Source organism: Neovison vison, chromosome 5, assembly GCF_020171115.1.
Source record: "Neovison vison isolate M4711 chromosome 5, ASM_NN_V1, whole genome shotgun sequence".
Taxonomy (NCBI): Eukaryota; Metazoa; Chordata; class Mammalia; order Carnivora; family Mustelidae; genus Neogale; species Neogale vison.
The window spans coordinates 104,126,988-104,154,340 of NC_058095.1; the positions used below are offsets into that span (position 1 = coordinate 104,126,988).

A 27,353-nucleotide genomic window follows, 5' to 3' on the forward strand; every position below is an offset into this window, starting at 1 on the left:
ATTTCTGAATAATTGGGCGAAATGTTAAAAATATCTATATCTAGCTCTTATTTTTTGGGACTCCCCAGAAGGCTATAAATACAAGCCTGTTGGGATGCATACCAGTCCTCCGGCACCATACTACTCATGAGGGACCTGGCATCTCCGCACAGGCCATGGTTTAACTTTGGGTGCCAGAACATCGCTCCCTGCTGCACCTCAGGCAGTGAGAGTGAAGCCCCAGCCCACCCCCACTGAGGTGGCCCTGTTCTGCTGCCTCCCCTGTGGGCTGTGCAGGAAGCGGGGTGGTTGATGGAGAATTAAAAACTTGAGGATGGTTCTCCCCCTCCCCTTCCCCTCATTTCTTAAGTCCCAGAGATGGAAGATCTAATTTTCCTGTGTGTGCCCCAACACTATGGTCAGCTCTTTATATCCATGCGTACTCATTCCTCTCCTTCCTGAGGGCAGAGAAACACTAGCAGAGGGCTTGCCCAAAGCAGGCACTTGGTAGTTATTTCTAAAAGAGAATTTGTGGCAACAAATTTCATTTGTTGTTTGGGTATTGAAGACACCTTTGTATATTTAAGACATATCAAGACATCTCGAGCTGCTGGGGATGAGGGGACTAATAGTGCAGGGGGGAGGGGAGAGGGAGAGACCAGGATGATGAGAAGGAAAAGAAGGTTTCTGAAAGGCTCATGTGAGCAAATGGTACAGGGCTGCCAGATGAACCCTGAACTAGAGGCGGATATGAGGAAGAGGTGGTCTCCAGGGCTCATGAGCCCTTCCTCTATTCTCCATCAGAGGTCCTATTCTTATAAGCCCACCCTGGGCTGAAGCTAAGGCCGCAGTGAGAATAGAAGACAGAAGGGGATGGAGCCCCCACGAGCTGGTGAAGAGAGGACATCTAAGGGCTTCTGGGCTCTTCCACCGGGAGGAGTTACATGTGAGGATGCATAAAAGGACAGCCATGAGTTGGGATTGTTGGTACACACATGGGAGCAACCATCCCACGCCTCAGGAGTTAGACATTTCCTCCCTGGCCAACTCGTCAATGACACATAAATCACTTACCATGAATTGAATGAATAACGATTTTTTCAATCTTGAGTGTTTTTCTTGGAGGGAGAGTCATGTTGTAGATATTTTTCACATCTGCAAAATATCCAACGTATCTACTCTGCAAAACAACAGAAGACTCAATTTAAGTGGAGGTGAAAAGTCTATCCTCAGCATTCCTGATTTTGTTCTTGTTTTTATTTTTACATAGAATTTAGGGAGAATCATTAATTAAAGAAACATTTATTGAATGCCATGATATGACTAGGCATGCTTATGTTTGCTGCCTCATGACTGAATATCTCCCTTAGAAGAAAAATTCTGAACTCTGTGCTGTGGGGAAGGAACAAGAAGGGAGCCACACGTTGCTCCTATAGGCCATTTTTGACAGCAAGGACACCTAACTAGACCCAGGGAAAGCGCTACAACATTTCACCAAGACATAGTTAATACGACTGTGGAAAAGCTCAGTCTGGGGGTGGAGGCTTAACTGTGACTAAGTTCAAGGGAGGTCTGTGCTCTGGCAGAGAGTAGCCTCCTCATCACGAAAGGATTTGAGCTCCACACACTGCTAACAAAGATACATATGCTCTTGTCCCTGCGGCCAGCTTTAGTGTATTTTTTAAAGATTTACTTATATGAGAGAGTGTGTGTGCATTAGAGAGACCAAGAGCATGGAGAGGAGCAGAAGGAGAGGGAGAATCAGACTCCCCAGTGAGCAGGGAGCCCCAGGGTCATGACCCAAGCTGAAGGCAAACACTTAACTGACTGAGCCACCCATATGCCCCAGAAATTGGATATTATTAAGGTATCATTAAGGTATATACTTTTTTTTTTATTTTTTTTTAAAGATTTTATTTATTTATTTGACAGAGAGAAATCACAAGTAGATGGAGAGGCAGGCAGAGAGAGAGAGAGAGGGAAGCAGGCTCCCTGCTGAGCAGAGAGCCGATGCGGGACTCGATCCCAGGACCCTGAGATCATGACCTGAGCCGAAGGCAGCGGCTTAACCCACTGAGCCACCCAGGCGCCCCTAAGGTATATACTTTTTAAAGATTTTATTTATTCATTTGACAGACAGAGGTCATAAGGAGGCAGAGAGGCAGGCAGAGAGAGAGAGAGGAAGGGAAGCAGGTTCCCTGCTGAGCAGAGAGCCTAATGCAGGGCTCGATCCCAGACCTCGGGACCATGACCTGAGCCAAAGGCAGAGGCCTTAACCCACTGAGCCACCCAGGTACCCCACGGTATGATATTTTTATTTGTTTTTATTATTTAAAGATTTACTTATTTGTTTTATATTAAGATATAATATTTTTAGATATGATCAATGGTGTTATGGTATTTTTACCCTCGAGAGTCTATGTGAATGTCACACGAAAATACTTGTGAGATAAAATGACCCGATGACTGGGATTTCCTCCATAGCCATCTGGGTTCTGTGGAGAAGGGGTGTGTGTGTGTGTGTGCATGTGAGGAGAGTGGGGAGGGAATAAATGCAGCGTGATAAAATGATGGTTGAAGTGGTGCGAGGACTATAAGGGGATTTATTATAGGATTATCTCAGCTTTTTATGTTTGAAATTATTCACCATAAAATATTTGTTAAAGGATAAAACAGGGTAACTGCATATATTTCACATAGATTTTCTGAGTATTAAATGAGATAATATATGTCAAAGTATAATAGTGTCTGGAATAGGTTTGGTAAGATGTTAATTTCCCCTTTTTCTTTCAAAATACGGGAGCCCCCTCTTGTCTCTTTCTTTGATTCTCTCTCTCTCTCTCTCTCTCTCACACACACACACACACACACACACACACACGAGATGTTCTGCAAGAGGTGAATGGCCCAAGTAGCAGTTTGTGAAAGACTCATTTCCTCTCAGAGAGAAATCAAAGGCTAGTGATTTTTTCATAATCTTCGAGTCTTGAATCTTAGAAATTAGACCTTTCTACTTTGGGAAGGAATCAACTCTTGAACTCCGTAAGCAGTGACCAATGTTAAATGGAGAGCAGGATTCCCCAGGGCAGGGTGTGTGTGTGGTGGGGGGTACTCATAGACATGGCTCTCTGGCCCTGGGAGGGATCCAGGCCTGTCACAGGCACCTGAGTGGTGCGGCCCGATCACGAGAGGAAAGGAGTGCACAGTGAAACCAAATAATGGGTGCTGAACTCCCCCAAAGGTCCCCCCTTTTAAGAATGACAACTTACCTGAGAAGGGGTTTCAACTCCCTGAAATTTAGTACTGGAGCTTTTATCTGTTCGCCGTTCTCCAAAATAAAAAAGGCTGTCCTACAGAAAAGGGGGCAACACAATCATGGCTCATATGCACTTTCTTTTCCTGTGGAAGGCATTCTTAAAGGTTCTAACGGCACATTATTTCCTTAAGTCTGCAGCCTTTAGGCAGAGTTTACTCAAACTAAAGTTAACAACAACAAAAAATCGTATCAAGGTTTTTGCACAAACACGTACTTGCGTACAACTGAAACCAAAGTTTCACAAAACAACACATACCTTTTGATATTTTCTATTCGAATCTAGTCCATTTTATTTTTAAAAAAGCTAGTCACAACCCAACAAGGTGACTTTACAATTCACTGAAAGATTGGACCCACTTTGGAAAACACTGGGGAAGAGCCTCCATTTTCCTAACCTGTGTGTCTCAAATTAGGGATAAAGCAGATGGTGGCACCAGAGGGTGGGGCACTGGAGACAACCCGAAGTTTCTCCTCTCAGACTGCTGGCCAAGTGGGGAGCAGAGCTGCTGGCCATGTCCATTCAGTGGGAGCTTCTCAGCACAATCATGGCAGTAATAAGACTGAGAACCCCACTTTAAGAACTGGAAATAGCCCACCCTGTCTCTGCAGAAATTTTCAGAGGGCCCAGCCTCCAATAGATCCCATAGATATTGACTATGAGAGGTTAATAACATCAAGGAGAGATTTTGTTCTGCATTGAAAAATGCACCTTTCACCTACCTAGTGCTTCTAGGTATGTTGGACGTCCTTTGGAGAACCTACCAAACCAATCTTGATATTATTCTTGTGAGAAAGGAGACCGTCTCCTAACTGGGGGCATAAGAATGGGGCTGGGAGCAACTGAGCTGTAGGAAGCATTATGACTGTGGAGTTGTTTTACACTTGGACAGCTTGACTTTACCACCCCGCCTTTAATCCTGTCCCTAATAGACCCTGCCTTTATTTAAAATGTTGTTATTATTGTAGACATCATGAATTTTTTTCATTAATCTTAATTTTAAACATACTGCATTCAATTATTTCTCTTAACTACTGAAAATTTTGGCATTCCCTTAAATTTTGTGCCTGAGGGGAGTTTCTCACTGACCTCACCCTAGCCCTGGCCCAGACTAAGAGGCATCTAGGTCAGTTACTAACCAGTGAAAATTAAACTAGGAAATATGGTATATTAACTAACTAGAATGTAAAGAAAATTTTGGAAAAAAAATAAAAAAGGACTAATCAAAACGAGGCTTTCTAATAAGTGGATCTCTAATCACAACTTCATTAAGTACCACGACTCAAAGAACCATCTTAACATCCTACCAGTGAGGTTTCAGAACTATCAGATTCAATCAGCACAAGATAGTCTGTGGTAACATCTTTCCTACCTCTGCAGTTGTAAATATTCCACTGGCAATAAGGCAGGCACAAATCATTGTTCCAGTTCTTCCTGCAAAAGAAAAGTTAGTCCATGAACAACCTGTTCATGGCAGTATTTGGTATAAAGATGCTGTCAGAAATATTCAAAGAGCTCATTTGGGATCCATTTTCTTTCCCTCTGAAAGGGCTTATTCAAAAGATTTCAATTCAGAAATAGCAAAAGCTGTTTCATTGCTCTGAGGTTGTATCTAGAATTCTGTCCTGGGTGCCCAAAAACACGTGCGCACGTGTATACTGTTCTTGAATCCCTGCTGCTGGGGACTGCAGTAACGGGCAGAGCCAGTGAGGTCTCCTCTAGGACCCTAGAGCTAAAGAGCTACTTACCAGTTAAGAACTAATTACACACCCTGTTTTTCCAACTAACATAAATAAAAATACCTATAAAAGATAAAACATGATCAGAACCCAAAACACGACATAGCATTTATAACACCCATTTTTTCCTTCTATTTTTGTCTTTAAGTGTGTTATGAAACATACATGAAAGTAAACAGAAGAGTATAACAAACCCCATAATATCTGTTTCCCAGAGTATATTATATTGTTGTCCTTGTTTCACTCCTCTTCCTTCCTTCCATGTTTTTCTTCCTCTCTTCTTCCACAGCATTTCATTTTTAAAACTTTTTGTAAGTATGATCCACACCCAGCACAGAGCCCAGTGTAGGGCTTGAACTCATGACCCTGAACCAACTGAGTGACCCAGGCACTCCCTATAGCATTTTAAAGCAAACCCTTGATTTCATGTTATTTCATCCTCAAAATTTATGTTTTACTCTAAATTATATTTTTGCCCTGCTATACAAAATTTGATTTAAAATATACAGTGTGTCTTTTATTTCTACACTTATCTGTAGCTTTTGTCTTAGCCAGTGTATGCTGAACTTACTTTGTGTAATTTCAAGCTTACCCTTTTAACTTTAGATATATACTACTTCCTATTCTTTTTTTTTTTCAATGAACATTCAAACTTATTTTACAACCCATAGTTTGGAAAACATTCTAAGCCAAGTACTTCCAAAAAAGACTTTTTACCACCTCGTGCTGTGATATAAAGGCTTCTTACTAAAGGAATTCCTGACTATTACCAACCCTGCTCTCAGTGGTAAAGACTGTTAACATTTCAGTTCTGTCTGGAGGCCATCGCTGGGTCTCTATAACTGGTATTTTCCCATCTGAAAAACACTTTTGCAGATTCCATGTCCCTATGGCTGTGTACAGTCACAGACACAGTACATATCCTATCATCCAATCAAGTGAAGTCAAGGCAGGGAAGCATAAAAAGATACATACTTACCTTCAGTCATTTATCTTAATTTAAAACATAAGCTTTGCAAAACAGTGTGGAGATTCCTTAAGAAATCAAAAATAGAGTTACCCTATGACCTGCAATTGCACTACTGGGTATTTACCCCAAAGATACAGATGGAGAGAAAAGAAGGGCCATCTGTTCCCTAATGTTCATAGCAGCAATGGTCACAGTTGCCAAACTGTGGAGAGAACCAAGATGCCCTTCAACGGACTAATGGGTAAAGAGGGTATGGTTTATATATATATAAAGGAATATTATGCCTCATCAGAAAGGATGAATACCCAACTTTTCTAGATGCTGAAAAAGCATTTGACAAAGTATAGCATCCTTTCTTGACCAAAACTCTTCACAGTGTAGGCATAGAGGGTACATACCTCAATATCATCAAAGCCATCTATGAAAAACCCACCGCAAATATCATTCTCAATGGAGAAAAACTGAGAGCTTTTCTGCCAAGGTCAGGAACACGGAAGGGATGTCCATTATCACCACTGCTATTCAACATAGCACTAGAAGTTCTAGCCTTAGCAATGAGACAATAAAAAGAAATTAAAGGCATCCAAATTGGCAAAGAAGAAGTCAAACTGTCACTCTTTGCAGATAGTATGATAGTTTATGTGGAAACCCCCAAAAGACTCTACTCCAAATCTGCTACTATTTGTACAGTAAATCAGTAAAATGTCAGGATATAAAATCAATGTGTAGAAATCAGTTGCATTTCTATACACCAACAGCAAGACAGAAGAAAGAGAAATTAAGGGGTCAATCTCATTTACAACTGCACCCAAAACTGTAAGATACCTAGGAATAAACCCAACCAAATAGGCAAAGAATCTATACTCAGAAAACTATGAAGTACTCATAAAAGAAATTGAGGAAGACGCAAAGAAATGGAAAAATGTTCCATGCTCATGGATTGGAAGAACAAATATTGTGAAAATGTCTATGCTACCTAAAGCAATCTACACATATAATGCAATCCTATCCATTTTTTTTCAAAGAAATAGAACAAATAATCTTAAAATTTATATGCAACCAGAAAAGACCTCAAATAGCCAAAGGAATACTGAAAAAGAAAACCAAAGTTGGTGGCATCATAATTCTGGACTTCAAGCTCTGTTACAAAGCTGACATCATCAAGACAGTATGGTACTGGTACAAAAACAGACACATAGATCAATGGAACAGAATAGAGAGCCCAGAAATAGACCCTCAACTCTATGGTCAACTAATCTTCGACAAAGCAGGAAAGAATGTCCAATTGGAAAAAGACAGCCTCTTCAACAAATGGTGCTGGGAAAATTGGACAGCCACATGCAGAAAAATGAAATTGGACCTCTTCCTTACACCATACACGAAAATAGACTCCAAATGGATGAAGGACCTCCATGTGAGAAAGGAATCCATCCAAATCCTTGAGGAGAACACAGGCAGCAACCTCTTTGACCTCAGCCGCAGCAACTTCTTCCTAGGAACATCGCCAAAGGCAAGGGAAGCAAAGGCAAAAATGAACTACTGGGATTTCATCAAGATCAAAAGCTTTTGCACAACAAAGGAAACAGTTAACCAAACCAAAAGACAAGTGACAGAATGGGAGAAGATATTTGCAAATGACATATCAGATAAAGGGCTGGTATCCAAAATCTATAAAGAGCTTAGCAAACTTAACACCCAAAGAACAAATACTCCAATCAAGAAATGGGCAGAGGACATGAACAGACATTTCTGCAAAGAAGACATCCAGATGGCCAACAGACACATGAAAAAATGCTCCACATCTCTCGGCATCAGGGAAATACAAATCAAAATCACAATGAGATACCACCTCACACCAGTCAGAATGGCTAAAATTAACAAGTCAGAAAATGACAGATGCTGGCGAGGATGCAGAGAAAGGGGAACCCTCCTACACTGCTGGTGGGAATACAAGCTGGTGCAGTCACTCTGGAGAACAGTGTGGAGGTTCCTCAAAAAACTGAAAATAGAGCTACCCTATGACCCAGCGATTGTGCTGTTGGGTATATATCCTAAAGATATAAACGTGGTGCTCCAAAGGGGCATGTGCACCCGAATGTTTATGGCAGCAATGTCCACAATAGCCAAACTATGGAAAGAACCTAGATGTCTACCAACAGATGAATGGATAAAGAAGATGTGGTTTATATATACAATGGAATACTATGCAGTCATCAAAAGAAATGAAATCTTGCTATTTGTGATGATGTGGATGGAGCTAGAGGGTATTATGCTTAGCGAAGTAGCCAGTCGGAGAAAGACAACTCTCATATGATCTCCCTGATATGAGGAAGTGGAGATGCAACATGGGGAGTTTGGGGGGTAGGAAAAGAAAAAATGAAAGAAGATGGGATCGGGAGGGAGACAAACCATAAAAGACTCAATCTCAAAAAACAGACTGAGGGTTGCTGAGGGGAGTGGGGATGGGATAGGGTGGTGGGGAAATGGACATTGGAGAGGGTATGTGCTATGATGAGTACTGTGAAATGTGTAAACCTGGCAAGTCACAGACCTGTACCCCTAGGGATAAAAACACATTATACATTTCTTAAAATTTTTTTTAAATCTGCTCTGACAGTTTTTAAAATTAAACATTTTTACTTTCATACATATTTTTGCAAATCAAAAATGAAGAAACTCAAGTAGTCAATAAGTAAGAAAAAATATGCTCAATCTTTCTTAGTTTTGTTATTCCTATTTTCTTCCCTTTAGTATTCACCTTCCACCCCCCACTTCCTTTCCTTCTCTTCCTTTAGTCTTGAAGCAAACATCAAAAAATGTTAACTATTTTTTAAAAAAATGTATTCATTTATTTGAGAGATTTGAGAGAAAGAGTGAGAGAGAGCAGGGTGGGGAGCAGAAGGGCAGAGGAAGAGAGAAACTTAAGCAGACTCTGTGCTGAGCGCAGAGCCTGGTGAAGGACTTGATCTCCCCACCCTGAGATCAGGACCTTAGCTGAAACCAGGAGTCAGATGCTTAACAATTACACCACCTAGGTGACCCCCCTTCCAAAATTTTAACAACTATTATTACTAATAACAGTATGTACCTTCTTCTTGTACTTTAATGTCTTGATATTTATTTAGAAAAAGAAAATTTAAAAATATTTTTACCTTTGCCTCCCTTACAGTGGATCACTACGATGTTTTCATCATCTTGAGACATCCACTCATTCACTTCCTTGGCGAATGCCACCATCTCACTGATTTCAAATGTAAAATTTTTAGTTGAATTAAAATTCATCCAAAAAATCAAGTCCAGTATATTTAGCTTTCTTTTGACAGCCATCTTGGCATGAAATTTACCTTAGACTGGGGACATTGTGATCATCAATCTTGATTCGCTTGACCCTGTCATGGAAGTATTTAGGATTATAAGCTCTTTCACCTAAAATAAATAATATATAGGTCAGATAGCTATGCCTAATAAACACAGTAAATGACCAAGTTATGAAGAAGTTATACCTTTTATTATAAATGCCTATTCACCTTAACTTTTTTTAAAGATTTTATTTATTTGTCAGAAAGAGAGAGAGCGTGCACAAGCAGGGGGCATAGCAGAGGGAGGGGGAGAAACAGGCTCCTCATTGAGCAGGGAGCCAGATTTGGGACTCGATCCAGGACTCTGGGATCATAACCTGAGAAAAAGGCAGATGCTTAACCAACTGAGCCACCCAGGCATCCCCCTTATTTGGCATTAAAAGGAGCTTTCTTACTGGCTCTTGTTGCTTTTAAGAATATTAAGGGTCTGAAAAACAGAGATAGCAGTGGTTTGTCCATCTTGAGTAACCCAACTTATTTGGACTTAACAGGCCTTACTTTTAATTTTATAGTAGGTTACTCATCATATTACCACATATTACCACAGAGGAGAAGTATATGTGGGCAACCAGAATGCTTGCCTCCTGAAAATGTCTGTTTAATATATAGGAAGAAAAAAAGACAAGACAGAATACTAAGTGGGGATATAATCTCTTTTCTACAGGTTTTGTTTTTGAGCACATTTTCCCTTGTTTATTGACTATTGGGATTTTTTTCATTTGGGTTTTGCTCTCCTCACACCCCACTCCTAGTGAATTAGGAAATGTATTTTTTGAATTGTCTGTCTTCAAAACACAAGCCAGCAGGGAAAACAGAAGTATTTTCCTAAACCTAATACCACTAGAGCAGATTCTACCCAAAATGGCTCTGCCTCAACTTAAGCTTCCTGTCTCCCCCACAGGGCATTTATACTATTGAGATATTTTTTCCCCTACAGAACAGAACCAACGCACGATGGAGATTTTTAAACTTATTTCCCATCACCCACCAAATACTTATGATTAAATGAAATGTGAAGACTGAATCATCTTATATGTAGTGATCTGTTTCATATCAATAGTAGCAAAACATCTGGTCATGTACATACTGCATAGATTGTAGACTTGATAGTGTTCTCGATGTTTGGTATCTAAGAACCGCACAACTTCCTAGAAAAAATAGACACATGTCATACATAAATCCATATGGCATCAATATAAGCTATTCCTTAGGAGTAAGCCAGAATGGTCATTACCTTTTATTCACTTGTCTTTCACTTAGCACCTTTTAGGGGAGATTTAGGGAATAGAGTACCTATATTCCAAGTCCTAGCTTATCCACTGACAGTTTTCAAATAGTCCACAATGTTGTGCATGACTACCTGAATAACGTCTACTATAAATACACATTGCTTAAAGCTAACAGAGACAGTTAGCTAGCCTTATGTAAATAGGTGAAAATTATGATTTCATAGTAATATATGATTCTTATCTAGATCTATTTTTGAATAGATTATTTTTTTTAATTTTTTAAAAAGGTTGATTTATTTTAGAAAAAAGAGAGGGAGAACATGAGTAAGAGGAAGAGGGGGAGAGAATCTTTAGCAGACTCCCCACTTAGCATGGAGCCTGATGTGGGCCTCCATCTCACAACCCTGAGATCATGACCTGAACCAGAACCAAGAATCACAGGCTCAACCAACTGAGCTACCCAGGTGCCCAAATAGATAGTTTTTTTAGATCATGATCTGGATATTACAGTCAACCTATGCACTATTTAAATGAATAAGTAATGCAAAAATGTGTGGTATGATTGTGTGTCTATATATGCATGATAAAAAAACATAAACACATTATATTAAATTTTAATTAAGTGGTGGCAATATGGAGACTTTGGATCACCTTTGCATATTTTCTAAAATGAATACATATGCATGTATGTGCATATATATATATACACACACACACAAATATGCATATATGCATAACTTTTCAAATAAGAAATAGTGACCTAAAGTACAGTTACTATCACATACAAATACAGTACTTCTAACAAATTGAAACACACACAGACCATGTGTCTCTGTACAACAAAATGACTGTAAAAAGGCTTAAAAATTGATGAGCATACTACCCTGAGCAATGTTTACTAGATTCATATTGAGAAAAAGAAAAAACGTCAAAATGATCAAGTGGTTAAATTGTCAGTAGGAAATAGTAAATAAAAAAGATAAATACTCTGAGTCTGTATAATGCTGGAATGGGGGAATAGACTCATATGCATCAAGATTTCATGAGATCCTTTACACTAAAATGAAATCCAGATGGAGTAAAGAATCAGAGATTTTTAAAAACCCACAAATATCTCTAGGAAGTTCAAGTGCATATTAATCAATTCTTTAGATCAAGAAAAACAAAATATTGAATCAATGGAAGATCAACAGACTTAGGTTCGACTTTTAAAATTGGAGATTTCCATTAAAAATGCCACAGTGCAATGAACAAGATTCATTTTCAGTAAAATGGAGTGAATGGGAACTATGTCTAATATTAACTATAAACTAGTAACTCAAAACAATTTAAATAATACTCCCTCAACTTATAGATAAATGGGCCTAGGACATAAATAAATTCATTAAAGAGAAAATTTAACTGCATAACAAATTATATAGATAAATGTTTACCTTACCAACAGAAAAGTCTAAACAACAATAAAATCTCATTTTCACCCATCAAATTAGCCTTTTCCTTTTCAAATGGGAAAATCCAATGCTTGCAAAGATGGCATGAAAATAAAGCTTTTGATTTATTGCTAACATAATCCCTTGGATTTGGCAATATATATTGAGAACTCCCAAAATACTCATACTCCATAACAAGGTAATTTTATTCCTAGGAACCTATAAGAAAAGGCTTTATGCCTTTAAACCTTTGTGCCTCTGATGCTGCATTATTAATGTTTTTTTTTAAAGATTTATTTTATTTATTTGACAGACAGAGATCAGAAGTTGGTGAGAGGCAGGCAGAGAGAGAGGAGAAAGCAGGCTTCCCACAGAGCAGAGAGCCCGATACGGGGCTCGATCCCAGGACCCTGGGATCATGACCCGAACTGAAGGCAGCGGCTTAATCCACTGAGCCACCCAGGCGCCCCTATTAATGTTTTTTAAAATTTCTTTTCAGTGTTCCAGAATTCATTGTTTATGCACCACACCCAGTGCTCCATGCAATACATGTCCTCCATAATACTCACCACCAGCCGCATTATTAATGTTACTGACACCTAACTATCCAACATTCAAGCTTGATTATAGCACTAATGAAATATCACACAACCATTAGAATACCGTTTTGCCCTTCATTATCTCAATAAGCAAACATATCACAGTGTTTAATTTCTGTGCAGTCTTCCTTAGTATACCACACTTACGGATATTCAGCATTTGCTATTTTAATGAAAAAAAAAAAAGAAAAAGAAAAACCTGGGGGGCGTCTGGGTGGCTCACTGGGTTAAACCTCTGCCTTCGGCTCAGGTCATGATCTCAGGGTCCTGGGATCAAGTCCCGCATCAGGCTCTCTGCTTAGCAAGGAACCTGCATCTCCCTTCCCCTCTGCCTGCCTTTCTGCCTACTTGTGATATTTCTCTCTCTCTGTCAAATACATAAATAAAAATCTTTTTAAAAAAATACTTGGATGGCTAAGTTTTAGGGATTTAAAAAAAATCACCTCATATTTCTCTATATGTTTAAAAAAAAATGATCTCAAGGTCTGAATTTTCTCCAAGAGTCCATCCTTGACTCAATACAAAGATAACTTGCTGCTATGTTTTCTGATCTAAATAGTTTACCTGAAGACTATAAATACCTCTTAAACTAACTAGCTCAACAGAGACAAAAAGCATCTAAAAGACAGTTCAACTCTGCCAAGAAACCACATTTTGGGGGACTAGATGGATAGTTTTTGTCCTCAACCAGAATAAAGAATATATAATTGTACCAAGGTCAAAAACTAAAAGATAACTAAGAAGATTTTTAGCAATGTAGGTAATGTAGATCTTCTTTTTCTCAATAGCCTTAAGTTTACAATTCCAGAAACTCTTGGGAAAGTGAAAAATGCTGTCTACTCTTTGAAACCCTTTTTGCAATAACCTCCAACTTTGTCCTAAGTAGGCCAACTCTTTCTCTGTGTTCACAAAATATTAACTAACCAGAAGAGTTTACACTGGAAGCGACTGTCTATCTTAGCACATTCCATGATCTGGAGATGAAAGTGCAACCTCTTTGCCTGCATGCCGTGGCAGTACTGGCCACACTTGTTGACACTTCCACCATACTGCTTGCTTCCTTATTCCCACATATGTCCAATCTTGCTACTTCTTGGAAACACTAGACATTTATATTAACAAATTTACTGCATATGAAATCTTACTGTTTGCTCTACATGTTGCTGTCCATTGCTCTACATATTACTATCCATTGTTCAAAGTCTAATCCTGCACATTTATTCCCTCTAAAGAGTGAAGGGGAACGACATGACCACTTTGCATTCTCTCAGAAATTAATCATGCCGATATCTGAATCTCACACCCTCTAGTCCAACTTGTTAGTTTGTAGATGGCTTTCATCCTAAAAACAACAAAGACATGCTCTGTCCAGTACACGTTGTTATCATTGAACATGCAAGCACCAGCATAGCTCCACTGCCTCATTCTCAGTCAGCCCAGGTACCTGAACTAATAGCTCAGACATAAGCCTACACTTTGGCAAAAGAGGAAGGTAAATATTCATATGGATAGTAGATATGATTTTGGGGGTGGTTTATGATTCATGAGTTTTATGAAAACTGATGATTTATCACCTCTTCTTCTATTATGTCTATTAAAAATGGTAAAAAGATCATGGTTTACTAGAACTTTGTCAATAACCCAAGGAGATAAGTGTTAAGAACTGAAAAAAAAAAATCTCAATGGTCTAGAGAAAACTCTAGAAGCCAAGAGTAATATCTTTTCTTTGACTTATATACTTAGTGAACTTTGTGGCTTTTTAATACCCTAGCCGATATTAAGTGTTGCTAAATTTATATTTATCACCACTAAATCTACAAAGAAAAATGAATCCATTTAGAAAAGTTGTAATTAACTCACAGTTCTCAGCCCAACCTACTGAAAAGTAATGTTGGCAAAGGATGCTCTATTCCTAGAGATGGATTCTGGCAATTTGAAGATGGCTACCCTGAAGTGCCATAATCCATCCAATGGCCCTGGTCAAATTACTTCATAACTATTCCCATTATGGAATGAATAAAGTAGTTTCCACATTAAATAGCAGTTTGGAAAATTTTTCAAAATTGGTCAAGGGAGTAGTAGAATCATGTCTAACTTACAAATAACATAACCTAGATAAGATATGGTTCACACTCTCCTTAAGACCTTTTTGAACATTTGTAAATTGATTTTGACTGCCCAAGTCCCAAGATTATGAATATGGACTAGTTATTGTTTTTAATTTTTTGCATGTATAGAAAAGCTTCCCTGCCTTAAGTGATTTCATGAATGATTCAAATACTTAATCCTTCCCTATTGGGCTCTATCATATGAATTTATTTGGTCAACAGAATGACATAAAGCAGGTAATTGCAAAAACCCTTATAAGATACCATTCTAGCTCTTGCCTTTTTGCCATTACATAAGAACACACCCAGGCTAGCCTAATAAAGGATGAAAACATATGGAGCAGATAGGAGTTACCCTACATACCCCAGGTATACGGTGGGATGGCCATAAGGTTATTAGAGAGCAGCGAGGAAAGGTCATTATATAGCCGCTGATAAGGAAAACTGAGATTCCATTCCACAGTGGTGATGTAGGAAGACCCTGACTTCACCTTCTCCATGACCACACCAAATCTACAAATATTAATAGAATAGTTCCTCCTGAAGAACTGAAGGATGACTGAACAGCTTCTGCATAACAAAAGATAAAGAAGCTACATAGAGAACGGCAAGAGAGAGGGAGGCACAGCAATGAAGGGAAGCCCCACCTCTGACACTGTGAACCATAGTGGGGAGGGACAATACTGAGGGTTCAATTAGAGATTCATCTGCCTTAGGGCAAGAAAATAAGCCATTGTTGAAAAGGGCAACTAGGATTAAAAAAAAAAATTGTAGCCCTAGAACTCCACCAAATGCTAGGGAAGCTCCTAGAAATCTCTTGAGATTGGACAGGTTGTTGAGTATCACAGTTCATGCTCCCCTTCTACCTAGATAGTGTAGATAGAAGCACGGTTTACACATCCAAGCTGGTATAGAGCCCCAGTGAGCCCTGGGCCCCTAGCCCACATGAGCCCCAGCCATTCTATCAAAATGGCCCCAGTATGACACACACTGGGACACTCCTGCTAGGTACCCACGACACCTCCAGCCATTGTATCAAAGTCATATGCATGCAAAGCACCCTGAAATATTGCAGGCCCCCACCGCAATGGCTCAGATGGCTTGCTAGGGCACTTATTGCAGAGAGTGTGCAGGGACCTCCTGGTTCACAGTTGCTTTGGCTCCAGCTAACTTGCCAAGGAGCCCTTTGCAGTAAGCATCTTGAGACACCCTGGCCTACACCCACCTCAGCTTCAATAGTTCTGCCAGGGAGTAGTTGTGTGTGGAGAACCTGAGGCACCCTCACTGATACCTACTTCAACAGCTGTCCTGCTGGGGTGCCACTTGTGCAGGGTGAACCAGGACCTCCCTAAGCTTTTACTCCACCTCAGCAGTATCTGCATGGAGAGCCATGGGACACCTAGCTTTCACCCACTTCAACTATTTTGTAAGGGTTCTCTCAGTGTGTAGAGCCCTAGGACCCTCTGCTTACAGCCACTTCACCTTCAGATGTGCTACCAGGGTGCTCTCTCTATGTAGACAGCTCCAGAAATGACCTGACTCAGACACACTTCAGTTATGGCCATCCCACCAGGGCAGCCTTCTCATGGAGCACCCCAGTACCCACAGATCACACAAGCCACAAGTCTAGCCAGCCCCTCAAAGTTACTAGGAACACACAGTGTACACAAGGGACGACCGTACACAAGACCATTCCTTCAAGTTTTGGATAAGAAGCTGTTCTAATCATAGTAGCAAATACAGAAAATCAAGCAAAATTGGGAGGCATAGGAATATGCTTCAAATAATAGAACAAAACAAAACCTCAGAAAAAGACTAAATGAAACAGAGCTAATCAATATGATTGATAAAAAGTTTAAAGTTATGATCATAAAGGTGCTCACTGGTCTAGAGAAAGAAGTGAAAGACTCAGGGATAACTTCCACAAAGAGATAGAAAACAAAAATGAACAAATCAGAGTTGAAGAATGTAATAACTGAAATAAAAAACTACTAGATGGCATCAACAATAAGTTAGCAAATGCAGAACACATAAGTGATCTAGAAGATAGCTGAATAGCAAAAACAAAAAAAGAATTTTTAAAAATTAGCATAGGTTAAGGGATCTCTTGGACAACATCAAATAAGTAAGCATTTGCATTATTGGGGCCCCAGAAGGAGAAGAGAAAGGAGTAGAAAATATATTTGAAGAAATAATAGCTGAAAACGTCCCTAACCTGGGGAAGGAAGTAACATCCAGGTTCAGGAACCATAGAATTCCAAGCAAGATGAACCCGATGAGGGCCACACCATAGCACAGAATAATTAAAATGTCAAATGTTAATGATAAGCAGAATTTTAAAGGCAGTCAGAGCGAAGCAAAAAGTTACAAAAAGGGAAACCCCATAAGGCTATCAGGTGAATTTTCAGCAGGAACTTTGCAGCCCAGAGGAGAGTGGTATGACATATTCAAAGTGCTGAAAGGAAAAAACCTGCAACCAAGTAAACTACCCAGAAAGGTTTTTATTTAGAATTGAGAGAGAGAGATGGAGTTCCCTAGACAAGTAAAAGCTAAAGGAGTTCATCACCACGCAACCAGGCTTAAAAGAAATGTTAAAGGAACTTTTTAAAGTGGAAGAGAAAAGGCCTTAATTAGAAGTAAGAAAATTATAAAAAGATGTAAAATATGACAACATAAACACAAAACCGGAGGAAGGATTTAAAAAGTTTTTTAGAATGTGTTTGAACTTAAATGACCATCAACTTAATATAGAATGATGTATACATAGAATGTCGCATATAAACCTCATGGTAAACACCAACACAAAACTTATAAAAGATACACAAAAAAGAGAAGGAAAGTCAAGAATAACACTACAGAAATTTATAATCTTAAGTAAAGGGAACAAGAAGTAACAGAGAAGAACCACAAAAACAACCAGAAAACAATCAAAATGACAGTAAGTACACACTGAAAATAATTACTTAAATATAAGTGCTCTAAACACTCCAATCAAAAGGCATAGAGTGGCCCAGTAGACAAAAAACAAAATACATCTACACATTGCCTACAAGACACTCATTTCAGATATAAGGACACACTCAGGCTGAAAGTGAATGGATGGAAAAGATATTTCATGCAGAAGGAAGTGGAAAAAAACCCCAAGGTGACAATATTTATATCACAAAAAGCAGAACTTTAAGACTTACAAGAGAGTAAGTAGGGCACCACATAATGATAAAGAATCAATTGAATAAGATGATACTACAATTACAAATATCTATGTACCCAACAAAGGCGCACCTAAATACTTAAAGTAAATATTAATACCCATAAAGGGAGAAAGAGTAATACAATTATAGTAGGGGAATTTAACACAGCACTTTTATTTATTTATTTATTTATTTATTTGACAGACAGAGATCACAAGTAGGCAGAGAGAGAGGAGGAAGCAGGCTCCCTGATGAGCAGAGAGCCCGACGCTGGGCTCGATCCCAGGACCCTGGGACCATGACCCGAGTCGAAGGCAGAGGCTTTAACCCACTGAGCCACCCAGGCGCCCCAACACAGCACTTTTTAAATAGATATATCATACAGGCAGAATATCAATAAGGAAAGTGTGTCTTTGAACAATACAGTAGGTCAGATGGACCTAACAGATAAATACAGGACATGCCACACAAAAACAACAGAATACAATTTCTTTTTATATGCACACAGAATGTTTTCCAGGATATATCACATGGTAGGCCAAAAAACAAGTCTCAATACATTTAAAAAGATTGAATCATATCGCATGTATTTTCTAATCACAATGGGGGAAATAGAAACCAATTACAGAAAAAAAATTGGAAAACCAAACAGGTGCAGATTAAACAACATGCTACCAAGCAACAAATGAGTCAACAAAGAAAATGAAGAGCAAATTAAAAAATATATGGAGACAAATGAAAATGAAAACACAATAGTCTAACTCTTTGAGACCCAGAAAAAACAGTCCTAAAAGGGATATTTATAGATATACCAGCCAAGCCAAAGATATTAGAAAAACCTCAGTCTAAAAACCTAAAAAAACTAGAGAAAAAAGTAAAGTCCAAAATTAGTAGATGGGAAGACTTAATAAAAATCGAGCATAAATGAATGAAATAGAGTCTTTAAGAATAGAAAAGACCAATGAAATAAAGAACCAATTCTTTCAAAACATAAAAAAGTCAGTAAGTCTTTAGCAGACTGATCAAGAGAAGAAAACAAAAGGAACTGAATGAAACCAGAGACAAAAGAGTTAACAAAGAACACCATAGAGGTATGAAAGATTATAAGAGTGTACTACAAAAAAATTATATGTCAAAAAATCAGATAACCTAGAAAAAAATAGATGAACTCCTCGAAACATACAGTCATCCTAAACTGAATCAGGAAGACATACAAATTCGAAAACCAAATTACTGCTGACAGAATTGAATTGTTAATCAAAAAACTCCCAACAAATTCCAGGATCAGACAGATCATAGGTGAATTTACCAAATATTTAAAAAAGAGTTAATACCTATTGTCTTCAATCTATTCCAAAACAATAGCAAAGAAAGTATAGCTTTGAAGTACAGCCTAATGAGGCCAGCATTACCCTGATACCAAAACAGACAAACACAGTACAAAAAAAACAAAATTATAAAACATTATCACTGAAGAACACAGAAGCAAAAATTCCCAACAAAATATTAGCAAACCATATTTAACAATATATTAAAAGGAACATTCACCATGATCAAGTGGGATTTATTCCAGGTTTGCAAGAATGGCTCAATATTTGCAAATCAATCACCCCACGTCAACAAAATGAAGTATAAAAACCATGCAATCATCTTAACCATCTCAACAGATGAAGAAAAAGCATGTGACAAAATTCAACATTCATTTATGATAAAACTCTCCCAAAAATGGGTTTAGAAAGAACATACCTCAACACAGTGAAGGTCATATATGACAAACTCACAGCTGATGTCATACTCAATGGTGAAAAATTGAGAGTTTTCCCTCTAAGATCAGAAACAAGACAAGGATGTCCACTCTTACCACTTTTATTCAGCATACCCCCGGAAGCTCTAACCATAGCAATCAGACAAGAAAAAAAAAAAAAAAAAAAAGCATCCAATTTGGTAAGGAAGAAGTTACTGTCACTATTTGCAGATTACATGATATTATACAGAGAAAACCCTAAAACCCTAATAAAAAACAATTAGAATACATGAATTCAGTAAAGTTTCAGGACACAAAATTAATGCACAGAAATTGGTTTTTTTTTTTTACATTAATAATGAAGTAGCAGAAAGAGAAAACAATTTGATTTACAATTGCACCAAAAAGAATAAAATAACCTAGAAATAAACTTAACAAAGGAGGTGGAAGATCTGTGCTCTGAAAACTATAAAATGCTGATGAAAGAAACTGAAGACAAACCAGATTATGAGATATACTATAAAGCTATAGTAATCAAAATAGTATGGTACTGGTACAAAAATGGACACACTGAACAGATTAGAGAGCCCAGAAATAACCCTACACTATTAGGGAAAATTAATCTAGGACAATGGAGACAAGACTGTATGTACACTAGGGGAAAAGATACTCTCTTCAATAAGTGGTGGTGAGAAAACTGGACAGCTACATGCAAAAGAATGGTCATTTTGTTCCTTTTTGCTACAAAAATAAATATACTGGATTAAAGATCTAAATGTGAGACCTGAAACTATAAAACTTCTTGAAGAAAATATAGGCAGTAAACTGTTTGACATCAGTCATTGCAACATCTTTCTAGATATGTGTCCTCAGTCAAGGGAAACAAAAGTAAATATAAACTATTAGGACTATTCCAAATAAGTTTTTGTACAGTGAAGGAAACCACCAACAAAACTAAAAAGCCACCTTCTGAATGGAAGAAGATATTTGCAAATGATATATCTGATAAGGGGTTAATACTCAAAATATATAAAGGACTTATACAAGTCAACACCCCCCAAAATATGATTCAATTAAGAATGGGCAAAAAACCTGAATAGACTTTTTCCTCTGAATTGACATTTTTTTCAAAGAAGATATAGAGATGGCCAACACATACATGAAAAGATGAAAAAGAAATGCAAATCAAAATCACAATCAGCTATCACTTTATACCTGTCAGAATGGCTAAAATCAAAGATAAGAAATAAGTGTTGGTGAGGGTGTGGAGAAAAAGAAACCCTTGTGCACTGGTTGTAGGAATGCAAACTGGTACACCCACTGTGGAAAACAGTACAGAGGTTCTTGAAAAAAATTAAAAATAGAATTACCATATGATCCAGTAATTTCACTATTGGGTTGCCTAAAGAAAACAGAAATACTCATTCACAAAGGTATCTGTACCTCTATGGTACACCATTACTGCATCATTATTTACAAAAGCCAAGATATGGAAACAACCCAAGTGTCCATCAAAAGATGGATGGCTAAAGAAGAGGTGGTATATACACAAAGAACATTATTGAGCCATAAAAAAGAATGAGATCCTGCTATTTGCAACAACATGGATGAACCTAGAGGTATCATTTTGAATTAGTGTCTTTTGTTTTCTTTGGGTAAATACCTGGATCACAGAATATGTCTATTTTTTTGTTTTTGGAGAAACTTCCAGTTTGCATTCCCACCAGCAGTGCACAGGGTTCCTTTTTGCTACATCCTCACGAACACCTGTTGTTTCTTGTGTTGTTGATTTTAGCCATTCTGACAGGTGTGAGGTGTTATTGTGGTTTTGATTTGCATTTCCCTTGGTCGTGGATGATGTTGAGTATCTTCTCGTGTGTCTGCTGAATGTATAAATTTATGAAGTGTACTGGATATCTATATATAGAGAGATATAGATATAGATATAGATTTATAGATATATAGATATTACAGCAGCCAATAAGAAAATGAAACTTTAAAATACCATTTAAAATAATACCAAAGACTTCTGGGGAAGATGGTAGAATAGGAGGACTTTCAGCTCATCTCCTCACACATAATAAATGCATCAGTGTAAATAACCCCAAAAATGACACGGAGACTGGTAGAACAAACTCCACAGCTAAATGTAGAGAAGGGGCCACTGAAAGAGGGTAGTAAGGACAGAGACATGGTCTGGAGCTAAAGAGACCCATACAACTGTCTGCAGGAGGGAGGGGTGCTGCAGGCATGGTGAGGGGCAAAAAACAAACCTCCACATCAGGGACCCCATGTAGGGAAGATGAATCCCCATTACATTTGGCTTTGAAAACCAGAAGGGCCTAATTTTGTGAGTTCTTACAACCAGTGGGACTTAAAACATGGAATTTCAAAAATCAGCAGGAGTAAGAAAAGTGGGAAGCACAAAGCAGTTAAAGTATAACTATAAAAAACAGTGAGCATACTTAGAAAGTAAAAGTAAATTATGACACCATATACCTAAATTGTGGAGAGGAGAGGAGTAAAGAATGAATTCAAACTTAAGTGACCATTGACTCAATATGGTCTATTACATGCAGAAGATGTTACATATAAACCACAAATCAAAAACTGGTAATAGACATGCAAAGAAGAAAGAGAAAGGAATACAAATATATCATTAAAGAAAGCCAGCTAATTGTGAGAGAAGAGAGCAAGAAAAGAGAGAACTACCAAAACAACCATGAAACAAGTAACAATATGACAAATACATATCCATCGATAATTGCTTTGAATGTAAATGGACTAAATGCTCCAATCAAAAGACATAAAGAGATGGAATGGGAAAAAATAACCAAGACCCAGCTATATGCTGCCTCATTGCAAACCTAAAGACACATGCACATTGAAAGTGAAGAGATGGAGAATGCATGCAAATGGATGTGAAAAGAAAGCCGGGGTAGCAATACTTACATCAAACAAAATAGAGTTTAAAACAGACTGTAACAAGAGACAAAGAAAGACACTATATAATCATAAATGGAACAATCCAACAGGAAGATATAACAATTGTAAATATTTACATACCTAAATACATAAAGCAGCTAATAACAAACATAAAAGAAGTAACTGAGAGTCATACAATAGTAGTAGAGGACTTTAACACCTCACTTACATCAATGGACTGGTCATCCAAACAGAAAATCATCAAGGAAACAATGGCTTTGAATAATACATGGGACCGTATTGAATCAACAGATACATTCAGAACATTCCATCCTGAAGCAGCAGAATATACATTCTTTTCAAGTACACATGGAATGTTGTCCAGAACAGAGAACAAATTAGACTACAAAACACGTCTCAACAAATTCACAAAGATCCAAGTCATAGCATGCATCTTTTCTGACTACAACTATGAAACTAAGAATCAACAACAAGAAGAAATCTGGAAAGATCACCAGTACATGGAGATTAAATAACATGCTACTAAACAATGAACAGGTCAATCAAGAAATCAAAGAGGAAATCAAAAGATAAAGAGGAAAAGACAAAGGGACAAAAACAAAGACAAAAGACAAAGAGGAAATCAAATGAAAATGAAACACAATGGTTCAAAATCTTTGGGGTACACCAAAAGCTATTCTAAGAGGGAAGTTTAGAGCAATACAGGCCCACCTCAAGTAGAAGTCTCAGATACACAATCTAACCTTATATCTAAAGAGGCTAGAAAAAGAAGATCAAACAGATAAAGGAAATAAAGATCATACTCAATGGTGAAAGACTGGGAAAATTTAACTATGAATGAAGAGATGAAACTTCTGAGGAAAAATAATCAAATGGATGAACCTCATCTGTTTCAAGCTGAGAAAGATTTATTTCCTGAAGGCAGTGAAAATACAGGCCTTGGAAGCAGTAGTTCTAACTGCCAGGAGACAAAAGAAAGAGTAGGGTCCAATACCAGTAGAATGAGACAGTCTCAGAATCATCTACAGAAAAAAATGACAATGTTACAGAAGTTTTAGATGGATTATTTACGTACAGTTCTACTTTTACACTGTATGAAATTTTAATGAAATAAAGTGGACAAAATTAGCTCCATAAGATAAGCAGATTGTAAAATAAAGTACTTTATGGGATAAGTCCTAAAGGAGTTGTTCATGCAGAACTGTAAATTATGAGCTGTTCTGAGTCTTGCTTAGTACTGATTTTTTTTTTTTTTTTTTGGAGGGGGCAGGGGCCTCCGGTTAAATGTTGGTTTGTATATAGTTTTTTTTAAATTTAGAATTAAAATTTTTATTTTATTTTTAGAAAAGATTTTATTTGAGAGAGGGAGTGAGAGCAAGAGCATGCACATGCATGAGTGGTGGAAGGGGCAGAGGGAGAAGGAAAGAACCCTCAAGCCAGCTCCTCCATGAGCCCAGAGTTTGACCCAGGGTTCAGTCCCAGGACTCTGAGATCATGACCTGAGCCAAAACCAAGAGTAAGACACTTAACCAACTGAGTCACCCAGATGCCCCTAGAATTCGAATTTTTAAATGGAAGTAGCAATTACAATTTTTAAACCTTTGGAGAGTATCACCTTTAGTTTATAGATATACACGAAAGCTTTTTGTCTTATCTTTTTCTGACAGCTTTAGCAGTTTTCATATTTTGGTCAAAGTTTCAACATTTTACCATATGAATATGGTTTTGTGTTAGTTCCATACTACTTATAAATACATATTACCTATATTTATCTCTCACAGGAAAATATAAAATGTATCCCCTTAGAATAATATGTGTTTATATGTAATATAGTATATACCATGTAATATATAATATACATAATATAGCATTCAATATAATATGTTTTATGTAAAATATATAACATGTTATATGATTATATAAAAACTATTATATATAATATACAACTCAATGATATATTATAAATTATCTAGTTTATAAATTTATAGAATTTATAATATAATTACATAATGTGTAAACTAAAAATATGTACTTATATAAACTATATACTGTGTATATTAAATTTGATTATAGGTACATGTTAATATATATATGTTTTATTTTTATATATAAATATAAAAATATAGTTAGATATAACTATATCTAAATATACATCTATTTTTCTAGGTTTTGTTTTCCTGCTTCTATAAAAGATGAATTTATATATGTCCATAAACAAAATGTATATTTATATAACATATACTAAATGTATTGTATATAACTCCATATTTTATATATATAATTATATATCCTATATTGGGTAGTTTATCATATATTACATATAAATACACGTATATTATCCTAAGGGGAAAGTGTTATTTTTGTGCTTTTAGGAGATGAGTATATACATAAATATATATGCAATATGTATTTATAAATAGAATATACTACATATAATTTACATGTAATTGTAAATTACATACTATGTTATATATGATACATATTTAAACACGTACTACTCTAAGAGGGAAATATATTATCCTATTATAGTAATATCAAATTATATATTTATGACTATTATTTAATATATAATATATATTATTGTACACTGTATATAATATACATTTATATCATTATATACATATTATTCCATGGGGGAAAATGTTTTATTTTTCTGTTTGTCTAAGAGATGAATAAAATGGATACTTTTTTTTCAATTGATAATCACTGAGTTCATCTCTCTCAAGGCAATTTCTTTCTGACTACATATATTCCTTGACTTGTGATGGGGTTAGTTCCCAACAAACCCTTTTTGATTGAAGATATTAAAAGTAAAAACTACATTTAATACACCTACCCAACATCATAACTTAGCCTACCTTTTCTTTTTTATGTTATGTTAGTCACCATACAGTACATCATTATTTTTTGATGTAGTGTTCTGTGATTCATTGTTTGTGTATAACGCAGTGCTCCGTGCAATACATTCCCTCCTTAATACCCATCACCAGGCTAAGCCATTCCCCCACCTGCCCTCCCCTCTGAAACCCTCAGTTTGTTTCCTGAAGTCTATAGACTCTCCTGTTCATCTCCCCCTCTGATTTCCCCTTCATTTTTCCCTTCCTTCTCCTAATGTCCTCCACACTATTCCTTATGTTCCATATATAAGTGAAACCATATGATAATTGTCTTTCTCTGCTTGACTTATTTCATTTAGCGTAATCCCCTCCAGTTCCAACCATGTTGATGCAAATGATGGGTATTCATCCTTTTTGATGGCTGAGTAATTTTACATTGTATATTTGAGCCACATGTTCTTTATCCACTCATCTGTTGAAGGGCATCTCAGCTCCTTATAGTTTGGCTATTGTGGACATTGCTGCTATGAACACTACATGTACCCATTCTTTTCACTACATCAGTATTTTTGGAGTAAATGTCCAGTAGTACAACTGCTGGGTCATAGGGTAGCTCTATTTTTAATAGAGGAACCTCCATACTGTTTTCCAATGTGGCTGTACCAACTTACATTCTGACCAACAGTGTTAGAGGGTTCCCCTTTCTCTGTTGTTGTTTCCTGCCTTGTCAATTTTTGCCATTCTATATGGTGCAAGGAGGTATCTCAATGTGGTTTTAATTTGAATTTCCCTGATGGCTAATGATATTGAACTTTTTTTCATGTGTCTGTTAACCATTCGTATGTCTTCTTTGGAGAAGCATCTATTCATGTCTTCTGCCCATTTTTTGACTTAATTGGTTTTTTGGGGGTTGAGTTTGAGAAGTTCTGTATAGATCTTGGATACCAGTCCTTTATCTGTAATGTCATTTACAAATATCTTCTGAAGTCAAACTCTCTCTCTTCATAGATGACATGATACTTTATGTAGAAAACCCAAAAGTCTCTACCCCCAAATTACTAGAATTCATACAGAAATTCAGTAATGTGGCAGGATACAAAATCAATGTGCAGAAATCCGTTGCTTTCTTCTACACTAACAATGAAAATACAGAAAGGGAAATTAGAGAATCGATTCCATTTACTATAGCACCAACTACTATATGATACCTGGAAATAAACCTAACCAAAGAGGTAAAGGATCTGTACTCAAGGAACTACAGAACACTCATGAAAGAAATTGAAGAAGACACAAAAAGGTGGAAAAACATTCCATGCTCATGGATTGGAAGAATAAACATTGTTAAAATTATCTATGCTTCCCAGAGCAATCTATACCTCCAACGCCATCCCGATCAAAATACAAAAGGTATTTTTCAAAGTACTGGGACAAACAATCCTAAAATTTGTATGGAACCAGAGAAGATCTCGAACTGCCAAGGAAATGTTGAAAAAGAAAAATGAAGCTAGGGGCATCACATAGCCTGATTTCAAGCTTTATTACAAAGCTGTGATCACCAACACAGCATGGGACTGGCACAAAAACAGACACATAGACCAATGGAACAGAGTAGAGAGCCCAGATATGGACTCTCAACTCTATGGTCAACTAATCTTCAACAAAGCAGGAAAAAATATCCAGTGGAAAAAAAGACAGTCTCTTCAATACATGGTGCTGGGAAACTTGGACAGCTATGCACAGAAGAATGAAACTTAACCATTGTCTTATACCAAACACAAAGATAAACTCTAAATGGATGAAAGACTTCAACACGGGCAGGGATCCATCAAAATCCTAGAGAAGAACACAGGTAGTGTAACCCCTTCGACATCAGCTATAGCAACTTCTTTCAAGACACATCTCCAAAGT

General features: G+C 37.2%; 1 protein-coding gene across 1 annotated transcript in view; it reads right to left on the reverse strand.

Annotated features, from left to right (window-relative positions):
* Positions 1 to 27,353, reverse strand: part of LOC122907439 (phosphatidylinositol 3,4,5-trisphosphate 3-phosphatase TPTE2-like) — a 75,658-nt gene that overhangs the window by 12,513 nt on the left and 35,792 nt on the right. Inside the window, exons 10-15 of the mRNA XM_044250299.1 lie at positions 10,449 to 10,509; positions 9,347 to 9,428; positions 9,155 to 9,243; positions 4,666 to 4,727; positions 3,249 to 3,329; positions 1,054 to 1,159 (exon numbers count right to left, since the gene is read on the reverse strand). Of these exons, the coding sequence (XP_044106234.1) occupies positions 1,054 to 1,159; positions 3,249 to 3,329; positions 4,666 to 4,727; positions 9,155 to 9,243; positions 9,347 to 9,428; positions 10,449 to 10,509 (481 nt within the window). The remainder of the gene's footprint in view (positions 1 to 1,053; positions 1,160 to 3,248; positions 3,330 to 4,665; positions 4,728 to 9,154; positions 9,244 to 9,346; positions 9,429 to 10,448; positions 10,510 to 27,353) is intronic.